This window comes from Agelaius tricolor, unplaced genomic scaffold (genome assembly GCF_023055355.1).
Source record: "Agelaius tricolor isolate 1412-34295 unplaced genomic scaffold, bAgeTri1.0.p SCAF_1, whole genome shotgun sequence".
In the NCBI taxonomy this organism is placed as follows: Eukaryota; Metazoa; Chordata; class Aves; order Passeriformes; family Icteridae; genus Agelaius; species Agelaius tricolor.
The window spans coordinates 63,761,721-63,779,076 of record NW_027269261.1 but is presented as its reverse complement, the minus strand read 5'-3'; the positions used below and the strand labels follow the sequence as shown (position 1 = coordinate 63,779,076).

The following is a 17,356-nucleotide window of genomic DNA, read 5'->3' as shown; positions in this document are numbered from 1 at the left end:
GTCTACATTTTAGAATTATCTTTTTCTTCTGACAGTAAAATTACACTTCTTATGCTTTTATTCTTTAAAATGTGATCATACTCTCAAATAACCTCCTGTGGCTTATATATTTGAACATTATCTTATTTACTTAACCTTTCACATGCTTCTTTCTGTTTTGAGACTTTATATCTCTTTGCAGTATTAATACTTCTATCTCCCTTACCCTCTTTGCTTTGGAAGTTCTCCTGTTTGTTCTCCCTATGACTAATACTATGGGATACATTTAAAGTAGAAATAAGGGCAAAGGAATATTTAACAATGTGGAGAGATGAACAAAAAAGAGCAGTGAGATTTGGGCAACTTATTGAAATTTCTTGTAGAAAAAGGACAGCAGATCTTTTTGATGGGACTGTTTCTCTTAAGTATCATCAATGAATGGGGACATATCACCTAAATATTACTGAAGCCTTAGCAGTGCATTTGTTCAACATGTTCTGAACAAGGCTGGGGAAAAATAAATTACTGTATCTATTTAATAATTTCCAGAGTGATTGTCAGGTTTGGCAATAAGTGTTTATATGTAAATTTGTCCAGTGGTTTCCATTACAGAACCTTGATATTTAGCCACTTTTATGAACAGGCTACATTTAAACACTTCAAACTAAAGTTTTTCCAAAATCTATTTATTATTTTTACCATTAAAGTGACTCAGTCTTCTGATCATCTAGATCGAGGGAACTAAAAGCAAACAAAAAATAGAAAAGGTTTGGTTGGTGGTTTTTTTTGTTTGTTTTGACAACCACTATACAAACATGTTCTAGTACTTTTCTAGTACTTTCTTGCAAAGTCGGTGTGACATTTGACATAGAAAAAAAGAGGGAAGAGATGCCACAGAGCATCATTTCAGGCTGTCTCTTGTCCACATTGCAAATTCAGCTAGATTTGTTGGAATGGGCAGTGATTTCAAATCAGGGGATGGCAACAAACTCTAGGCAGGAGAGCCAGAATGCAGCCATCCACCCTGCAACTGAGCCACAGTGCTGAGGGAGCAGACTTTGCTTTTGCTGAACAAAGGCATATGAACCCTGGGGGCTACTCAGGCCCTTACTCAACCCATGCCTCTCCTGGCTCAGGCAACTGGCACCTTTGTAGAAGGGAGAACAAAGAGGACCAGATTTCTTCATGCCTGTGGTGAGGGGGAGAGGCAGGAAGCCATCATTCAGTTTGGGGAAAGAGGAAAGGGCAGAACACAGAAGTCTCTAGTTCATATAACTGTGGGTGGTGGGCTGTTGCCTTCTGTCATTTTGTTGTCTTGATTGGCACAGTTTTGTTTTGAGAGGCTGAGAGTCTCTAATGGCTCACATGTTGATCAACATCTCTGTGTAACAGTGGTTTTGGGATTCTTTTTGTTTTCAATGTGTCCTTTAAACAGCATAGAGGTATTTATACCTATGTATTAACAGCAAACTCACCTGGGAGCTATTATCAGCTCATGTGGAAGACAGTGCTCATCACACAATATTAACTGTGGCTACTTGACTGCATAACACTCACTATTCACAGTGAAAGTGCAGCTGAGAAAATGCTTGCACATACACTTTTTCAAGCACTGGAACAAGAATCTATTAAAGCTGCAAATGGGGCATCCGAGACCGAGAAACTTCCAAAACTGACGGTGCCTCTGTGACCTTTATTTAGCCACCTGTGTTTTTGAATTATGCCACAGTCCTTAATTGTGTGATCAAAGTGAGCATCTCCTTATTAGTGCACAACATGGTTTTCTGGCACTGGTAATGAATAACATGGTTGCCTTCAGCACCCCAGACTCATTTGTGGCAGAAATTTCTTATCTCTAACATGAGACTAATAACTATTATCCTGCCCAGCCAGTGCTTTAGAAAGGTAATCCATGCTTAAAATGCACTCAGAAGCCACAGTAAGTCAGCTAGCCTAAGAAAATCCAACAAACAGGTGAATTTGGATGATATTCAATAATAAAGCACAAATATGGGCTGGGTGATGAAGGCAAAAGGAAATGTTAAACAGAAACATCCAGTGAACCTCTACTGTGATACATGAAAAAGAACGTTGGATGTTACTGTAGATTATCATGGGTAACTTTTCATTCTTTTATAATTTTTCCAGGACTTTACCTTGGCTTGTTTTTATTCTTGGAAATATCTTCTTCTTTTCCTTTTTCTTTATTTTTTTCTTTGCATAGAATACATTTTGTGCTTGGACAGAAATATAATTTTGAAATATCCAAGCAATCAGGCCAGCAGAATATTCTAATTTAATTCAAGCATGAAATATAAGCCTGAACTTTAGCTTGCATAGATACAAGATTTTTCAATGGCCACAAAATTATCTTGCTGATTTTGAAACAGCAGCAATTAGAAAATGGTATTATTTTCCTACTGGATGTTTTAGTACTTATTTCCATGTACCCGGTGGAGTATGCACTCTTTCTGGCACTTTGAAATGAAGTTGGAGAGCAGGAGAAACCCATTCAATTTTCATTATAACTTCCAGAATTTGGAATAATTCAGTCTGGTCGCTTAAAAACCCAATGCTTTTCCAAGCACATTTATCAGTTTGTCATTCTGTTGTCTCCTGTCATAAAACTGTCATCACAGTCTCTCTGATGTGGCAGTGCTGGGGGCACTGGCAAAGGTTCTTGGCTCAGCCATGCTCAGATTTTGCATGGCAAGTTGTGCTGCTCCAGTGAAAGTCACATGGCTCTTCTGCCTCAATGTGGAAGCTACCATGCCTTTCATTGCTAATGTCATCGACTGCCATCTTGACATCTGGATATATTCCCACCCCATTTGAAGTATCAGCTCTGTATTCCCCCTCACTGTTGACCTTCCTTACCTTCTTATAGTTTTTTGAGCTATCATCCTTTCAACAACCTGCTATTTTTACTTTTTCTGAAAAGTGCTGGGAAAGGATCTGTGTAGCACTGAGTGTTTATCAAAATAATGTGTATACTTTTCTATCTGAGCTGTGCATAGGTCATAATGCCAAGAAAGATATGTAAGAATCAAAGAAACTGAAGAAAAGCTGGGTTGGGAAAAAACCATTTTACCAAATATCCCTCTAAAAGTGAAGCAAAGTTCTGCAATCTGATGTTTCAAGGCAACTCACAGTTGCACTGTTAGTTTTCTTGACTACATTTGCTGTATCTCCTAATGTTCTTATATCAGAAATTATGCTGCAATTGATTGTATTTATGATACATGACGAGCTCATATGCATCTTGTACACTGAAAGTCAATTTAATTTCCTTATCATGTTTTTCTCAAGAATTTTTTTAAGACTTGTTTAATTTAAAGCTTAAATAATCTTCTTAGATTCCAATTTGCTGAGTTAGGAGTGTTATAAGAAAAATATGAGGTCTAGCCTTAGATTGAAATAATATCTCCTCTGAACAATGGTCTCGAAAACAAAACCAACAAATTATGTTTAAATTTCTGTCGGAACTGTGTGCCATATCTTTAGGATGAACTAGGATTATTCTTCTATCTCAGCTCTATAATTTCATATAATAATTTGTTTGCTTTCCTCTCAATCTAATCCAATTCCACTTGCAAAGCTTTCCTGGTTTCAAATTTTGTAAAATGGGATGAGTATGTATTTTTGCCTTATTTTTTCCTTTGAATTAGAGGCATATGGTGCACAATACTTAAACTATACTCACAACCTGCCCTACTCTCATTTTATTTCATAGTGGCTTTGTTCATCAGTGTCTTATCTGCTTTTATTCTGTTTCACTCCCAGTACCATATTTTTCTTTGTAAAAGAGGTACAAAAATGGTGATGGCAAGACCCATTTTCAGTGAGTGAAAAAAAGAAGGAAAAAAAAGCACAAAGACAGTTTATTAGTATCTCAGCTCTAGCATTTCTTCCTACAAAAGAAATGTCACTTTTGTGGCTATACAGGCTACCCATGTAAAACCTTTTTTTGGCACCTCTGTGTACTGAAACCGTCCAACTAGCTGATAAGCAGGCACCATGCCACCAAAGCAGATGGGCATAGCTGCAGAGAGCCAAAAGACAATGTATGTGCATCAAGTGTGGATGTTGGTGGCAGGCTTCCCAGTCAGTGATGTCTTAACGATTAAATGTCTCGAGTTTTTTGCATCTGTAGTTACAGAGATGCCAGCCTTGCTTCTGAATGGTGTTTGAGATTTTTCTCCTGGTTTGTTTATAAATTATAGGGAATTTTTTGTGAATGCTTGACCTAGAAGATACTTGGAACAAGAGGGTTAGCAGTAAAGGTAATAGTGGCAATAACTTTCCTCAGCCCTAAACAGCTGGATGTTCCCTCCCAAAATTAAGCAAACAAAAATTCCAGAAAGTGATAGTGTTTTTCAGGGTATTTGAGATATGCAGAGGAGAGAAGTAACAGGTACTTTAAGCAAAAGAAAATCAAATACAATCAGAGATATACATTTACCATAATATTACCAATAAAAGGATTTGGAGGTGATGCCATGAAAGAAACACTCTCAAAGGCATGAATAAAGAACAATATGCTATTCTTTGATCATATCACATTTAGGGAAATAGATTTTGACCAGTCTATGTATATTAAGAGGGCTGGACCACAACATTATCTGATTTCATTTCTAGTTTCTTCTCAGAACTGCAAAAACCTAGGGCATGGAATATTTTTAACTGAAGTTTTTTTGATGCCAGCTGAAAGAGAAGGGAAAGGCAGTTTCCCTAATATCATCTAAGACAAGGAACTTTCTTTGTTTCCTGAGTGATACAGAGCAAACTTGCACACAGAGTCAGGTATAAACCTCCTTGAGGAAGGCCTTAATGCATTCAATGAGCAAACAAAGTGTAATGTGTTTTGGTGATTTGAGAAAAAATCAGAGATTGATTGATTGATAAAGAAAATGCTTTTAAAATAGTACTTCATTTGAATATATGCAGTCTGGTTTCAACACAAATTTTTTTTTTTTTAGACAAACATAGTCCTAAATCTCCCTGAAGAAACTATAAAATTAAATCCATTTTGTATTTTATCCCCTTTTTGGAAGTGATGTTTGTGTATCTACATTCATTGTTAAAATTTCAGATTCCTCTTTTGTTTAATTCAATACATTCAGGATTGAAAAAGACTGAGAAAAAAACATGTTGTATTAAAAAATACGGATCTTGTCAATCAGGCAGTCTTTCCCATCAGATTTACTAGAAGGGAGTACAGGAATTGGAAGATCATTCTTTGTCTTCTCTCCCTTGGCTGTGGCTCATTAGACTCACTCCCAGAGTCCGTCCCACAGAAGTGGGAGCAGTGACGCTCTTGCAGGTAGGCACCCCCTATACAAGGAAAATGTGTCTGTTCCATGAGGCTGGGTTTTCTGCCTCCTGAATTTGACTCTCTCTCCTCCAGCTACCTTAACCTCCTGAACAAAATTTAGTCTGGCTCCATGGCATGGCTGGCTGGAAACACTCTGCAGATCCAGTTCCTGTGTGTTATCTCCAAAGAATGGGAGGTGACCTTTGCCTTTGACTGCTACTCTGAAAGCCTCCCAAAACAGAGTTGCCAGCCAGTGACTTTGAAAGTCTGTGTGCTCCATTCTGCAACTCAGAAACACAAAGTCGTCTAGTGTCTTAGCCATGTCCCGAGTTTTTTCCAAAATTTTGGAGTGGTCTAAGGAATTTCTTAAAAATTGTGCTTCAAAAAACAGTTAGGAGAGAGGCAAGAAAAAATTTGATGGTCCTCATTTATTTTTCCTGTAGTAAATCTTTAGTTAAAATTATATCTGCTTTGGAATATGAACATTAAAGACCACACTCAAAGCTCTTTGGACTCAACCACCAGAATCCTCATGACTTTGTCTGCTAAGGAATTAAGACAAAGAAAACTGAAGGAGGAAAACAATACCTGGGAAGCTGAATAAAACCATCTCAATTTATCAAAAAGATGTTATTGTAAATGGCTTAGTTTTAGTTTTAGCAAGCATTTCAGTATATTCTCTGAGGAGGATGGATTCCCTTTATAAATAGTTGTAGTTGGCACTCAAATACTGAGGCATCAATAAAAGAATCTAAATAAATGTCAGTAGACTTCTGTTCCTAGCAACAGTAGCTATTGATTTTAATTTTTGCACTCTGTTAAAAATGAACATTGAAAGAATTCTGATTGTCCTGATTTGTATTTTTAATCGAGAATTCAAACGGGAACAGCTGCTAAACGTTCCATTAAAATAAACTGTTCAATGACTGAATTATAATCAAGATTTTTCTTTTTGGGTGTTTCTGAAAAGCCCAGAGACACCAAGGAAACAGTCAATACATGTCTAGTTCCATCAATTGCTAACGTCTGAAGCAAATTACTGCTTTCCACTTTTCCAGTGAGAAGCCCTTCTCATTAGATTACAGTGAGGTTATGTGTCTTAGGTTTATTTTAGTTGACAAGAACACCTTTCCTTCCTCACTGCACATTGTCCAGCTCAAACTGGAGGAAGTAAAAGTATTCCTGCTGAGGGCTGGCCACTCAGCAGAACAGGCAGATTCCACCTAGGACTGCCTCAGGCTGAAAAGGGCTGGGAGAAGTGGTCCCAGCTGGTGAGCCTGGCTTACCCTGGGTGGAATGCAGGGATGTGGCAAGGTGAGCACAGCTCAGAGCCCACGTGGAGGAGCACTGCTGCCCTGCCAGGGGCTGGGCCATCAGTGTGGCCTCCTGAACTGGCACCCTCAGCAGAGCCTCTCAGTAGAGTGGTCCTTGCCCTGGACTGAGCAATGGCAAGTAACAGGCAACTTCACTTCTTGGCAAGGGAGTATTCACATATTCTGCAGAAAAGCAGTTACATAATCCTCTTGAGCACGTTTTCAAATATTTCTTAACAACCGAGGCAAACTTGTACATATAAAACCATTCTGCCACCTATCCCTTTTCATGCTAAATTTGTGGAATTTTTTTATTATTTTTTTTTCTATTTTGCCATGTCGTAATTCCATAATAGTATTGACTCTTAGATTAAGCCTTTGATAAAGCAGTTTATAATATCCAATGATCTTCTTCATGTTTCTTTTTCATTGGTAATTAATTGGTAAAATGTTCTGGGGAGCCACAAATTACAGTGGAATTTTACCACAACAATTTCTGCAACTTTCCCCTAAGATTTCTTACAACAAATATATCCATCAGCGACAGTTTAGATTCATGTGAATGCAATTTCTACACTGATAACTATGTATTACCTCTAAGGAAATCCAGGTCATGAAATTCTTTGTATTTTAGGAGTGTTCTAGAAGGTAGGGTTTGAAAAAATTATTTCAAATTATTTCTAGCACTAATTGAAGAACCAAATGACAAAATCACATCATTTTCATTTCTATATTTTTTTTCCTATGTCAACTTTAATATAAATTTAACAGCTGATTAGAACTGGTCAAAAATAATGTAATTTCAAAGTCATTATTTCAGGTTTTTATTTCTTGAACAGCATTGATTTCTACTGCTAGTAGCTCTTGCAGTATATCCGGTAGATTAATATTGGAATTGAAGCAGAAAGGTTAAAAAACGTTCAAAGCAGTGCTATTTTAAGGTTGACTGTTGTGTAACCAGCTCAAGTTATGTCTTGAAATACAGAGATATAACAAGAATTCTGTTATAAAGAAAGTGTTTTGAGTTCTATTTAAATGAGAACTATCATTTTCCTGTTACTTACATTTAATTAGTAATTTCTAATTTGAGGGACTTTATAATCTGTTCTACAAACAAAAGAGTACTGAAAAAATATGGAAATAATAAGAGGAAAAATATCAGTCCATCTGTGAATGTATGTATGTATATTCATGTGTTTGCAGCTGGTTGGATATGTACTGTGTTGCAGTACACTGAGTATTCAGATATTTGAAGTTACTTCCTGCTGATAAATGTTTCACAGCAAAGATGAAAAGATATACAGTGATCAAAAGATATACAGGAATTGATAGATGAGTGAAGCCAAACCAATTAAATTTCTACTGCTATGTCAAAAGATAAAATAAATATGTCCTGTTAAAATTTCTGCCTTACCTTACTTTACACGTTAAGTGCACTTTTGTTAAAAAGCTCAACAATTGTAACATACTGATGCACAAGAAACCTAAATCCCCACCAAACTCCCCCCCAAAACAAAACAATGAAACAAACAAAAAACAAAACAAAACCAAAACCAACAAACAACCAAAAAAAAAGCCCAACCAAGACAATAAGAAAATATTTTAAATGAAAAGAAGTTTCTTTGCTCCTCTTTTGGAAGAAGAATGGCAGAAATATTTTTTTTTTAAAGAAAACTTATTTTTAAAAGTAACTTCTTAGTTCCAGAGTACTTTCACCTGGGGAGCCAGACTATTTGTAGCTCCCTATTGTAACTGGCTGAACAGTGCTACAGAGCTACAAGGTAAACTAAGTTCTTCTGCATTTTGGCCATTCACCCTTCTAGCATCATATTGAAAGAAATTATTGTTATCATTTGTAAGAATAGAGTGACTACACAGAGAAAATGTTATGTATCTTCCTTAGGAAACCTGTATGAGTGGGCTGATGTATTTCCAGAGTTGTTCGTGGTTTCTTGGAATGGAAGTTTGTCATTTAGTGTTGTGGGTTATATCTTCAGTGGTGTAGTTGGACACCAATTTAGAAGCTGAAGGACAAATGAATGTGATGCAATACCAAAAAACCACTTTTCTCAATCTTTTGCACTAAAACCGAAAGAGCTATGAATCCAAGAAACAGGAAATTAACAAATTAACAGAAAATTAATAAATTAATTATTCAAACTTAAGCATTAATGGACCATCAGGAAGTGTAGGATATAAACAAGAGTAGTTCTCAGAACATGTCTCTTCACCAGTCCATCAGTGATATTTTACCCTTGTGAAGTTTAAATTACTTTGGTAATTTTGTTTATGTGGGGAAAAAGAAGGAGTATATATCTGCATACTGCAGTGTTACTATCTTATTCTTTATGTCACCAGTGCAAGATTTTTAATGGGCTCTGTGACACTGGGAATTTCACCTCTGAAAAGTTTGGCTTTCCAAGCAGCAAGGGTAGAGTGATCAGTGTCAGACACTGGGAAATGAACCGAGCCCTGAAAGTGCCTTTCCTCTGAATTGAGTATAATGGAATCTAGATGCTGCTCAGAGGAGGACATCTGCATTGCAGACATCTAAATGTGGGCAGATGGATAGTACTCTGACAGTAATGTGCTTTGTAGAAATTCAACTTATTTTATGCAAAAGGAGTTGGAGCCATGTCTTCAGAACAAAAAGCAAATCTCTGCTGTGCTTTCTGTTCCCAGCATAATTCTGGCAAAAAGAAGAGGGAACAAAACAGAAGCAGCCAAAAGAAAGAAGAAGCCCAGTGATTCCCACTCAAGCTAGAATCCCTTGGCTATGAGTAGATTGAGGGCTGACTGCACATCATATCAATATACTGGGCCCTGGGCTGTGCCTTTATCCATTTATGACCTGACCAGAATGTGCCTCAACTTTCCTCCTGTCTTTTATGCTTACGAATCCTTCTCATGCACATCAAGGGGAAAGTAGAGTTAATAAATAACATAAAATCAGAGTTTATAACTGAGTTCAAGGAACTTGAAAGTTTATACATAGCCATGGACTTCATGGAAGCCTCTGGAACGAAATTTTAAGCAGCATTTGCTTTGTATCTGCAAGCACTGATTGCTCAAGAGGAAAAAAACCATTCCAACAGCAATTTTGTCTTTGGTAGTGACCAGTTCTGATACACATGATAGTTCAGCGTCCTTCAGTCAGTCTTGGTAGAGGATACTAATTATAAAAGTATAATGACAAGGAAATAAAATATCAGGCAGATTTTTTTTTTTATCTGAGGGAACAAAGGAAAAGAGAAAAAAATACATAAATGTGTGACTGATAAAAGACTGAAGAGTCAAGGAATCACAATGCCAATGGGTTAAAAAATTCCCTGATAAAGACAACTAGACTGTCATTGCAATTTGAGACAGAAAACTACAGCAACTCAAAATGGATGCTACAGAATCAATTCATACTTGCTTAGAAGCAGATGCTCACAAGAATGGACAGTGCTCTGATACTATAGCCATGATTAAAAATAAATGAAAAAAAAAAAAAAAGCCTAGCAAGAAATATCTAAGTCTTAATGATAGGAAGAAATCGGCCAAGCAAAACTAGTGGAAGCTGCATGCTGTGACAGTCAACAAGCAATGAAAAAAATCCAGAGAATTATGTCATTCTGCAAGAGCTTCCCAGTACATTCAGGAATATCAATGAACATTTATTGAAGTTGAACTGGTTGCACAAAGTCCTCTGCTGCCAGGAATATTATTTTTTGTCAAGACTACTGGTTTTGGCCCCGAGCTCTCTTCAAGTGGGGCCTGTAGATAACTTCTGGGCAGGGAAGACTTTCATCTGAATTATTAAAAGCAGAACACAGTCGGTCTTTGGTCCTCATGCATTCAATCACTGAATCTCTGCTGGGTGAGAATTTGACTTCAGATTCCTCTTTGGAGTTAGGCTGTGGTTTCTGATCCTGCTCTACACTGGACGCTTCCTGCTGATGTGTGACCCCTGCTGGGTTCTAGAACTGGACTCTCCACCATGTTGTGCTGCCCATAGGCTCATCAGCTCTCCAGGAAAAGCCCCAGGCAATGGGAATAAGAAGGAAACAGCAGAATGCACAAAGCAGATGAAATCAGAGATGGTGCCTACTAAGCAGCCACGTGAAGTCCCACTGTAGACTGATGTCCTTTCTGCTTCAGATGGACTTCTCACAGGGGAACCTAGAGGATTCTCTCAGTTCCAGCCATATGGAAACAAGGGGAAGATATAGTATATGGATGCCAAGTATTCAGAATTTCATTTTTTGTCATATTTGCTGGGGAAGAGATAGGCTTGAAAATTGTATTTCTAAGTGCTATATCTTCATAGACTGGGGAAATTAGGGGAAAAAAACTTTAGAAACAAAGATAATTATATTGTAAACAGTTCTTACTGAATTACTGGAAAGTCATGTTCTTCCCAGATATGCTGGACTCTAGATAATCTTTGAACAACTCAAGTACTGTTGTCCAGATAGCATAAATAATCACATATTTAATGACTGTGGTAAATGTACTAATTATAATTTTAGAAATTCCTTCCGTTTCTTTTTCCTGAATATAGTACAGAAGGATCTTGAGGAATATTTTCAGATTTGGAAGAATCTGAAACTAAAATTGTGTAGATTTCTAAAAATAAAATAAATAGCAAATCGTTAATGACAAGGACAATTCAATTGCTTTGAATTTTCACAATGTAGGTTTCAGCCCTTGTAACCCCCAGACAAATGTGTTTGTAACTGACTCACATATCAGAAAAGAATTTGGAAGCAAGAGAAATGCCATGTAAAGTTCTTTGGAAAAAAAATTAATTATTTAATTTAAAATACTCATAGCTATCAGAGTTCCTGACTATTTATGCTCAAAAGGTAGGGGACATATTTCTCCTTCAGGCAAAGCGTGACAAGAGTATTAGATGTGAGCTCTGCTGACCATGTTTATATCAAAAGCAGTTGTGGCCTACCTGAACATTTGCTTCTTGTGCCCTTGTGATCATTTTTTCCATTTGGCTTTGGTATTAAGTGAAGTGATTTAATTTCTTTGACCTCCAGTTTCCCTGTTAGTAAACTGGAGATAATGTGACTTAGCCAACTTTGACAGAAGTATGAAGAGAAATGTATATGTTCTCAGTACTGGTACAATAATTTTAATATCTCAGTTTTTGATTCCCTAAGAAAAAAAAAACATCCTATATTTATTTGTGATGGTTCACAGTGAATGTAACTACACAGTATCAATGAATCATGAAATACCTAATTCTTCTCAAAATTCTTTGCAGTGGGTTATAAATTCACGTTTACTATTCAAGTCTTCAGTCGTAACCCAGTTGTACCTCTTTCCAGTGTGGATCTCCATAAAAATAATAAGTTTCATTGTCACTGCTGTGCCCCTTCTTAGTATCTCCTGCTTGGTCAAGTGTGTATTCATCAAAGTTCTTGTCTCGCTGTTATGTGATTGCTGTAGCATTGTGGTGGCTTCTGTCAGATAATGCAGTTGTCTTGAACTCCCATATATAAGAAAAAAATACAGCTGTAGCCCTTTGAAGAACTCTTATAAAATGTGCTTCTAATTAGATACATATAATAGAGAGTGCCAGGGGGATTTGTTCACTGTCACAGACCTTCAGTGCTGAATTCAACTATTTGCTGAAGCACATAGAAAACAAGAGGCATTTATGACTGCATGTGATGCAGAGATAAGAGATGAGCTACATCTGAAGTCTCTGAAATAAGAAGCAATGGGAAGCAGAAACATCCATTTATTTCAAGACAACTAAACTCAGTGTTTATCCATTGAATTCAGGTAACAAGCACTTAATGCAGCATTTCAAAAGGAAGAAGTTTAAAACATACTTTTGAAAGACACTTTTAGCCTTATCTGTAGTCCAATAACGAGACATTCTTGTTAAATGAGTTTCTCTAAATGGCAGACAAATGTGTCCATTTTTTGGTGATAAATTAGCAGTAAAAAAGAAAAGTTTTGTTTCTTCATATAATAAGGTTGTCTGCTGGCACAAGAAGTTCCAAAGTTCCTTGGAGGCTTCTGTTGAATGTCCTGTGCACGTTGAGCTTTTTAATCACTGTTGCTTACATCCAATGCTAGATGTGCTATGAACAGCTGACCTAATGAAACCTGGTTTCCAGTGTCTCTCTCCAATATTTTTCCCCCTTCTTGTTGACTGATAAATGATGATTTTGTAAGTCCTTCTCTGTATAAGGACTTAATAGTTTCTATTCCCATTTGTATGCTCATTTTCCTGAAACCTTTGTCTTCCAATCTTCTTGTATTCTTTTGTCCAATTTGCTTAGAATTTTTCTGGAGCACAAAAATTTTTCACGGAAACAGAAATTGCACATTTTGTATCTTTAAGAAACCAACCTAAGTGCAGTGTTTAGAATTTTCACTGTAAGGAATCCAGTTATCTTCACATGTCAGGAGTGTTTTTATCATCTACATAAGAATATATAACATTACAGTATTACAATAATTGGCAAAACCCAACAAGTTAAAATGCTGCAAAGTTGGTTAACAAAGCCAAATTAGGGTTTTTGCATCTAAATTGATGCTTTCTTCTCTTTTTTATAATTATAAATCTTCATGTTACATGTGAAGAGGGGTGTACTGTGAGAAAGTTACAGGAAAATTAAATGCAGAATATGTTCAGTGTCTCAAATTTTTGTTTAAAAAAATGAATTTGTTAAGACTATCCAGCTGAACAAGGTTCCTATTTTCCAAAGTTTTATTAGCATCCTGCATTCAAAGTGTAGATGTGGATTAGCTGGGTCATCTCTGGAGATATTCTGACCTCAACTGGATAAATCCCTGCATAACTTGATCCATGCTGGTTGTGCTTTGAGCAGAGATTGGACCAGGTGACCTCCAGAGAGTTCACCTGACCTGAATAAATCTGTCATCTGTGACCAGAAAGAGCTGACCTATAAAGTATATGTAATCTGTATGCTTTAAATTACCTGAAATTACTTCTGTATAAAGCAATTCAAGCATTTATAGCTGTTTTAGCTTCCATTAAATCAAAACTATTTTTATCATAACTTTTTAAAATCTGAACTAACAGCTAGGCTGGCTGGAAATTATTTTGTTATCTCTAAAAAAAAAATCTGAACAGGTCTAAATTTTGGTTGTATTGGATATAGTCTCACTTTAAATTCTGGGAAATGGCAGAATTGTTTTATTTTCACAGTAGCTAGTAAATTAGGTTGAAAATGGCATGTTGAATAATGGACAGTGTAATGGAGAACATCGCTTGCAAGAGAAATGCAAGAAGAATCTTGCATATGTTGTTACTGAAAGAAGAGAAAGAGATTGTCATTCATGACAAACAGTAGTTTATAATGTAATTTTTTTTTTGTATGGAATGGATGGTATACAGTCCAAAATATAGTCTGCTATAGTTCAGAATGTGAACTCTTGGAGGTTTGCAGAAAATAAGCCTTCCTGATTTGGAAAAGGAACTATCAACATGTAATCAGTATGGTCTGGAGAAAAGGCTAAAAAACATAAAGAGTAAGTCTGTAGATACTTGTGAGAAGTGGGGTGGTGTTATAAAAGGAGAAAGCAGCTCTCAGCTATAGCAGGTAGGGAATGGTGTCCTATTGCTGTCATATTTCACATGCCTTGTGGAAAGAAATAAACCAACATGCAGAATTGAATTGTGGACCTAGAGAATGGCTACAACAGCCATCAGAAAAACATTTGAAGATCCTGATGTTTATTAGGTGAAGGAATAATTTGTCAAGGGAAATTCTTAAACACAAACATCAGATAAGATTAGCAACTGCAGGTCAGCCTTTATTGTACAGGATCTTCCAGCCTTACAGCAGGGGAATTTACTTTTCAGTCCTAACACATAAGGTCTTATGAATACAAAACAGAAGCAGAATAGTGGACAGAAGGAGAGAAAAAGTGTATTCCATTACTCACATCAGATACATGAATAAGAAGTTTGGCAACACCAATGAACAGATATTGCTTAAATATGAATGCTTCTCCTATACATTCTAGACAAAAAAACAAAAACAAAAAAACCCCAAAGAAAGTGGCAATTTAAAATGTAGTCTGCTTCCTGTAAGTGTTGAATAATTATGAACCTTACTTTGGAAGGTCACAAAATTCCCCCATATTTTGTTGAAATATTGCAAAAAATAGTGAGATAGATAGATAACTTTTTTTTAGGTTATGTATGCTTGGTTTCTTGAGACTAAATATGAAGTGTTGAAAAAATCCAGGGCTAGTTCAATTATGCTGTTATTTAGTAAGATATAGTCGAATGATCAGGTCTGCACTTCTAATATAATTAATACAATTATATAATAATTACTATTAATAACTAATATAATTGATATTACACGCCTCTCTATTGTAACATTACCCATTTGAACAAAGAAAGAGATACAAATTAGTCTCAAATTAAAATGTCAGATTTATCAACTGTGTGCTAAAATGCAGGTTTTCTGCTGGGACTGACTACTCCGTAGGTCACTAGACACTGTTAGGGAAAGGGAAGAATTTATTTGTAATTCTCTCTTATGTGTAACATTTTTGTTCATAGGCACCATACTTATAATCTGGTTTTGTCTTGGATTGAGCAAATGAAGTAAATTTACCTCAGCTGAGTGGAATTGTTAATTCTGTTTCTCTCTTCCTCCCTACAGTATGCTGTCTGGCTGGTCCTTTGGGTTACATGGAACGTGTTTGTTATCTGCTTCTATTTGGAGGCTGGAGACCTTTCAAAGGTACTTGGATACGTTTAAGCCATCAACTCTTTGTTAACATGCCCCAGGCTGTGCTCTGTTTTACTCATTCTTTTAGTGTTACCTAAATGAATTTCGTAGTATGATGTAAATTTGGAATATTCTGAGTATGTTAGAAACTTTTAAACCAGATGGTAATGAGTGTATATACTCTGATGCCCACAGCAATAATTGTATATATTTTTTAAAAGAAAATTACCTCTTTTTGTCCCCCTCAGTAGCCCTGCAATGCAAATTCCACCCATGTGAGAGACATTAATTAATGGTTTGATGAATAAAAAACATTGCCATCTCAGGAGCAAACAAATGTTTATTGTACCTTTTAGCTTGCTGTTACTTAGCTGGATTCCTTTCAGGGGTCTTATACATAGTACAATAGTTGTAAAACAAGGGGTTTTCCATTAAATTAAAGATGTAAATTGAGGTGCCAGAACAGGTTGCCATTTGGCTTCATCAGTGTTTATAAAGTTTATGCTTCTGGTATGAATTTTTCCTTGAACACTTATACATAGTAAGAATCTACAGCAAAAATATATTTTCCTAACAATGATATATTTATAGAGTTTTATTGACAGTGTGATAATGCATAAAGTGGCAGTTGGTAATGGCCTCATACCAACACTCCTACTTTCCAAGGTGTTCCCAGAAAGCTGGCAATTTGTGGGATAAAAGATTAGCAGTGGCAACAATTTTTTTTAGGGTAATATGCTTCAATTGAGTCCAGTTATTGCTGAATTATGCTCACATTACCATGAACTGACCATCAAGAAGAATCCCTCGTGTCAAACACAGCACATTGTCTTCTTGACTCAGATTTTAATTTTTTTACCTGATTATAGGGAGTTTAGGCCAACTGTAAGTTACAGATATTATCCCCTGATCCTTTGTGAGTTACTGATACCTTTTTATGCAGAAGGTTAAACACAATTATAGGAAGAATAAATGAGAGATACATCCTTGCATGTTGTTTCTTTCAAATCACACCCAAGGTACAAAAACTACTAGAGATAAGGTATTTCATCCCCATCTATTCTGTTTCTTCAAAGATGCTGACTTCAAAAGGATCAAAATTTCATTTCCTTAGGGTGTAAAGTAATTTTCTGCAGGTAAAACGTTACCGTTTCCTGGTTTTATACTTTCAGACAGGCCAAATCTCATTAAAAGCTTGGCAAAAACATAGCAAATAAAATGACTTGCATATATTATCTTTTATTTGGTCAAAATTCTTTGTTGCCAGGAGAACTAAGATACAAAACAAACCTGGCACCTGTTGTACAATCATACTCTACCCAATCCACCCTCTTTCCACCTGTTTGTTTCAGCCACCTGCATTCCTAAACTTGTAAATGTTGGGATGTTTATCCTGCCCCAGGAAGGGAATGGGGGTGGGAAAAATGGAGGAAGGAAAAGTAGCTGTTTAAGCACTGGGTATAAAAACTGGGTAAGGACACAAGTAAGTGCTAGTTGGAAATAAAATAGGCCACAAATAGTACCTAAACCTTGAAATTATTTTTTTCCTGAAGTCATCATCTAGAATGTTTCCCAAACAGTCATAGGGTTCAGGTCTATATTTGAATGCAGTTGAATCTTTTATTTGGTATCTAGAGGTATTATTTGCTCCAGTGATATGATCTGCCTTGAAATACCCAGTAGAATATTCTTTCCACTTCAATTGGCTTTCAGAGCACCAGAATTGGTAAAGAGAGGGAGAAAAGAAAAAGTTCAGAGAAAAATGGATTTAAAAAAATGGTAGAGATCAACTCATTATCTACAAAAGATCTAATTCACATGTGGGGCATCATTCTCCTCTCCTTTTCAACTCAAATGCTACGTCAAGACTTCCCCACATGGGAAATATACTAGAAGATCTAGTGCTTGGAAATATACATCTAATGCAAAGACACCCCACTGTTCAGGTTGATACAACATACCCCTCCATTCTAGATCCTTCAGAGGCTCTGACTGTTTTACACATGTAGGCATCTTACAGAATAGAT

The 17,356-nt window shown here is 36.3% G+C and overlaps 1 protein-coding gene across 3 annotated transcripts in view; it reads left to right on the top strand.

Moving 5' to 3' along the window:
- Nucleotides 1–17,356, top strand: part of NKAIN2 (sodium/potassium transporting ATPase interacting 2) — a 518,720-nt gene that overhangs the window by 259,030 nt on the left and 242,334 nt on the right. For all 3 annotated transcript variants that reach the window (XR_011680776.1, XR_011680775.1, XM_071437552.1), the window contains one exon: nt 15,261–15,341. Coding sequence is in view for 1 of the 3 variants with exons in the window: in XM_071437552.1 (XP_071293653.1) it covers nt 15,261–15,341 (81 nt within the window). In the remaining 2 variants the exon portion in view is untranslated. The remainder of the gene's footprint in view (nt 1–15,260; nt 15,342–17,356) is intronic.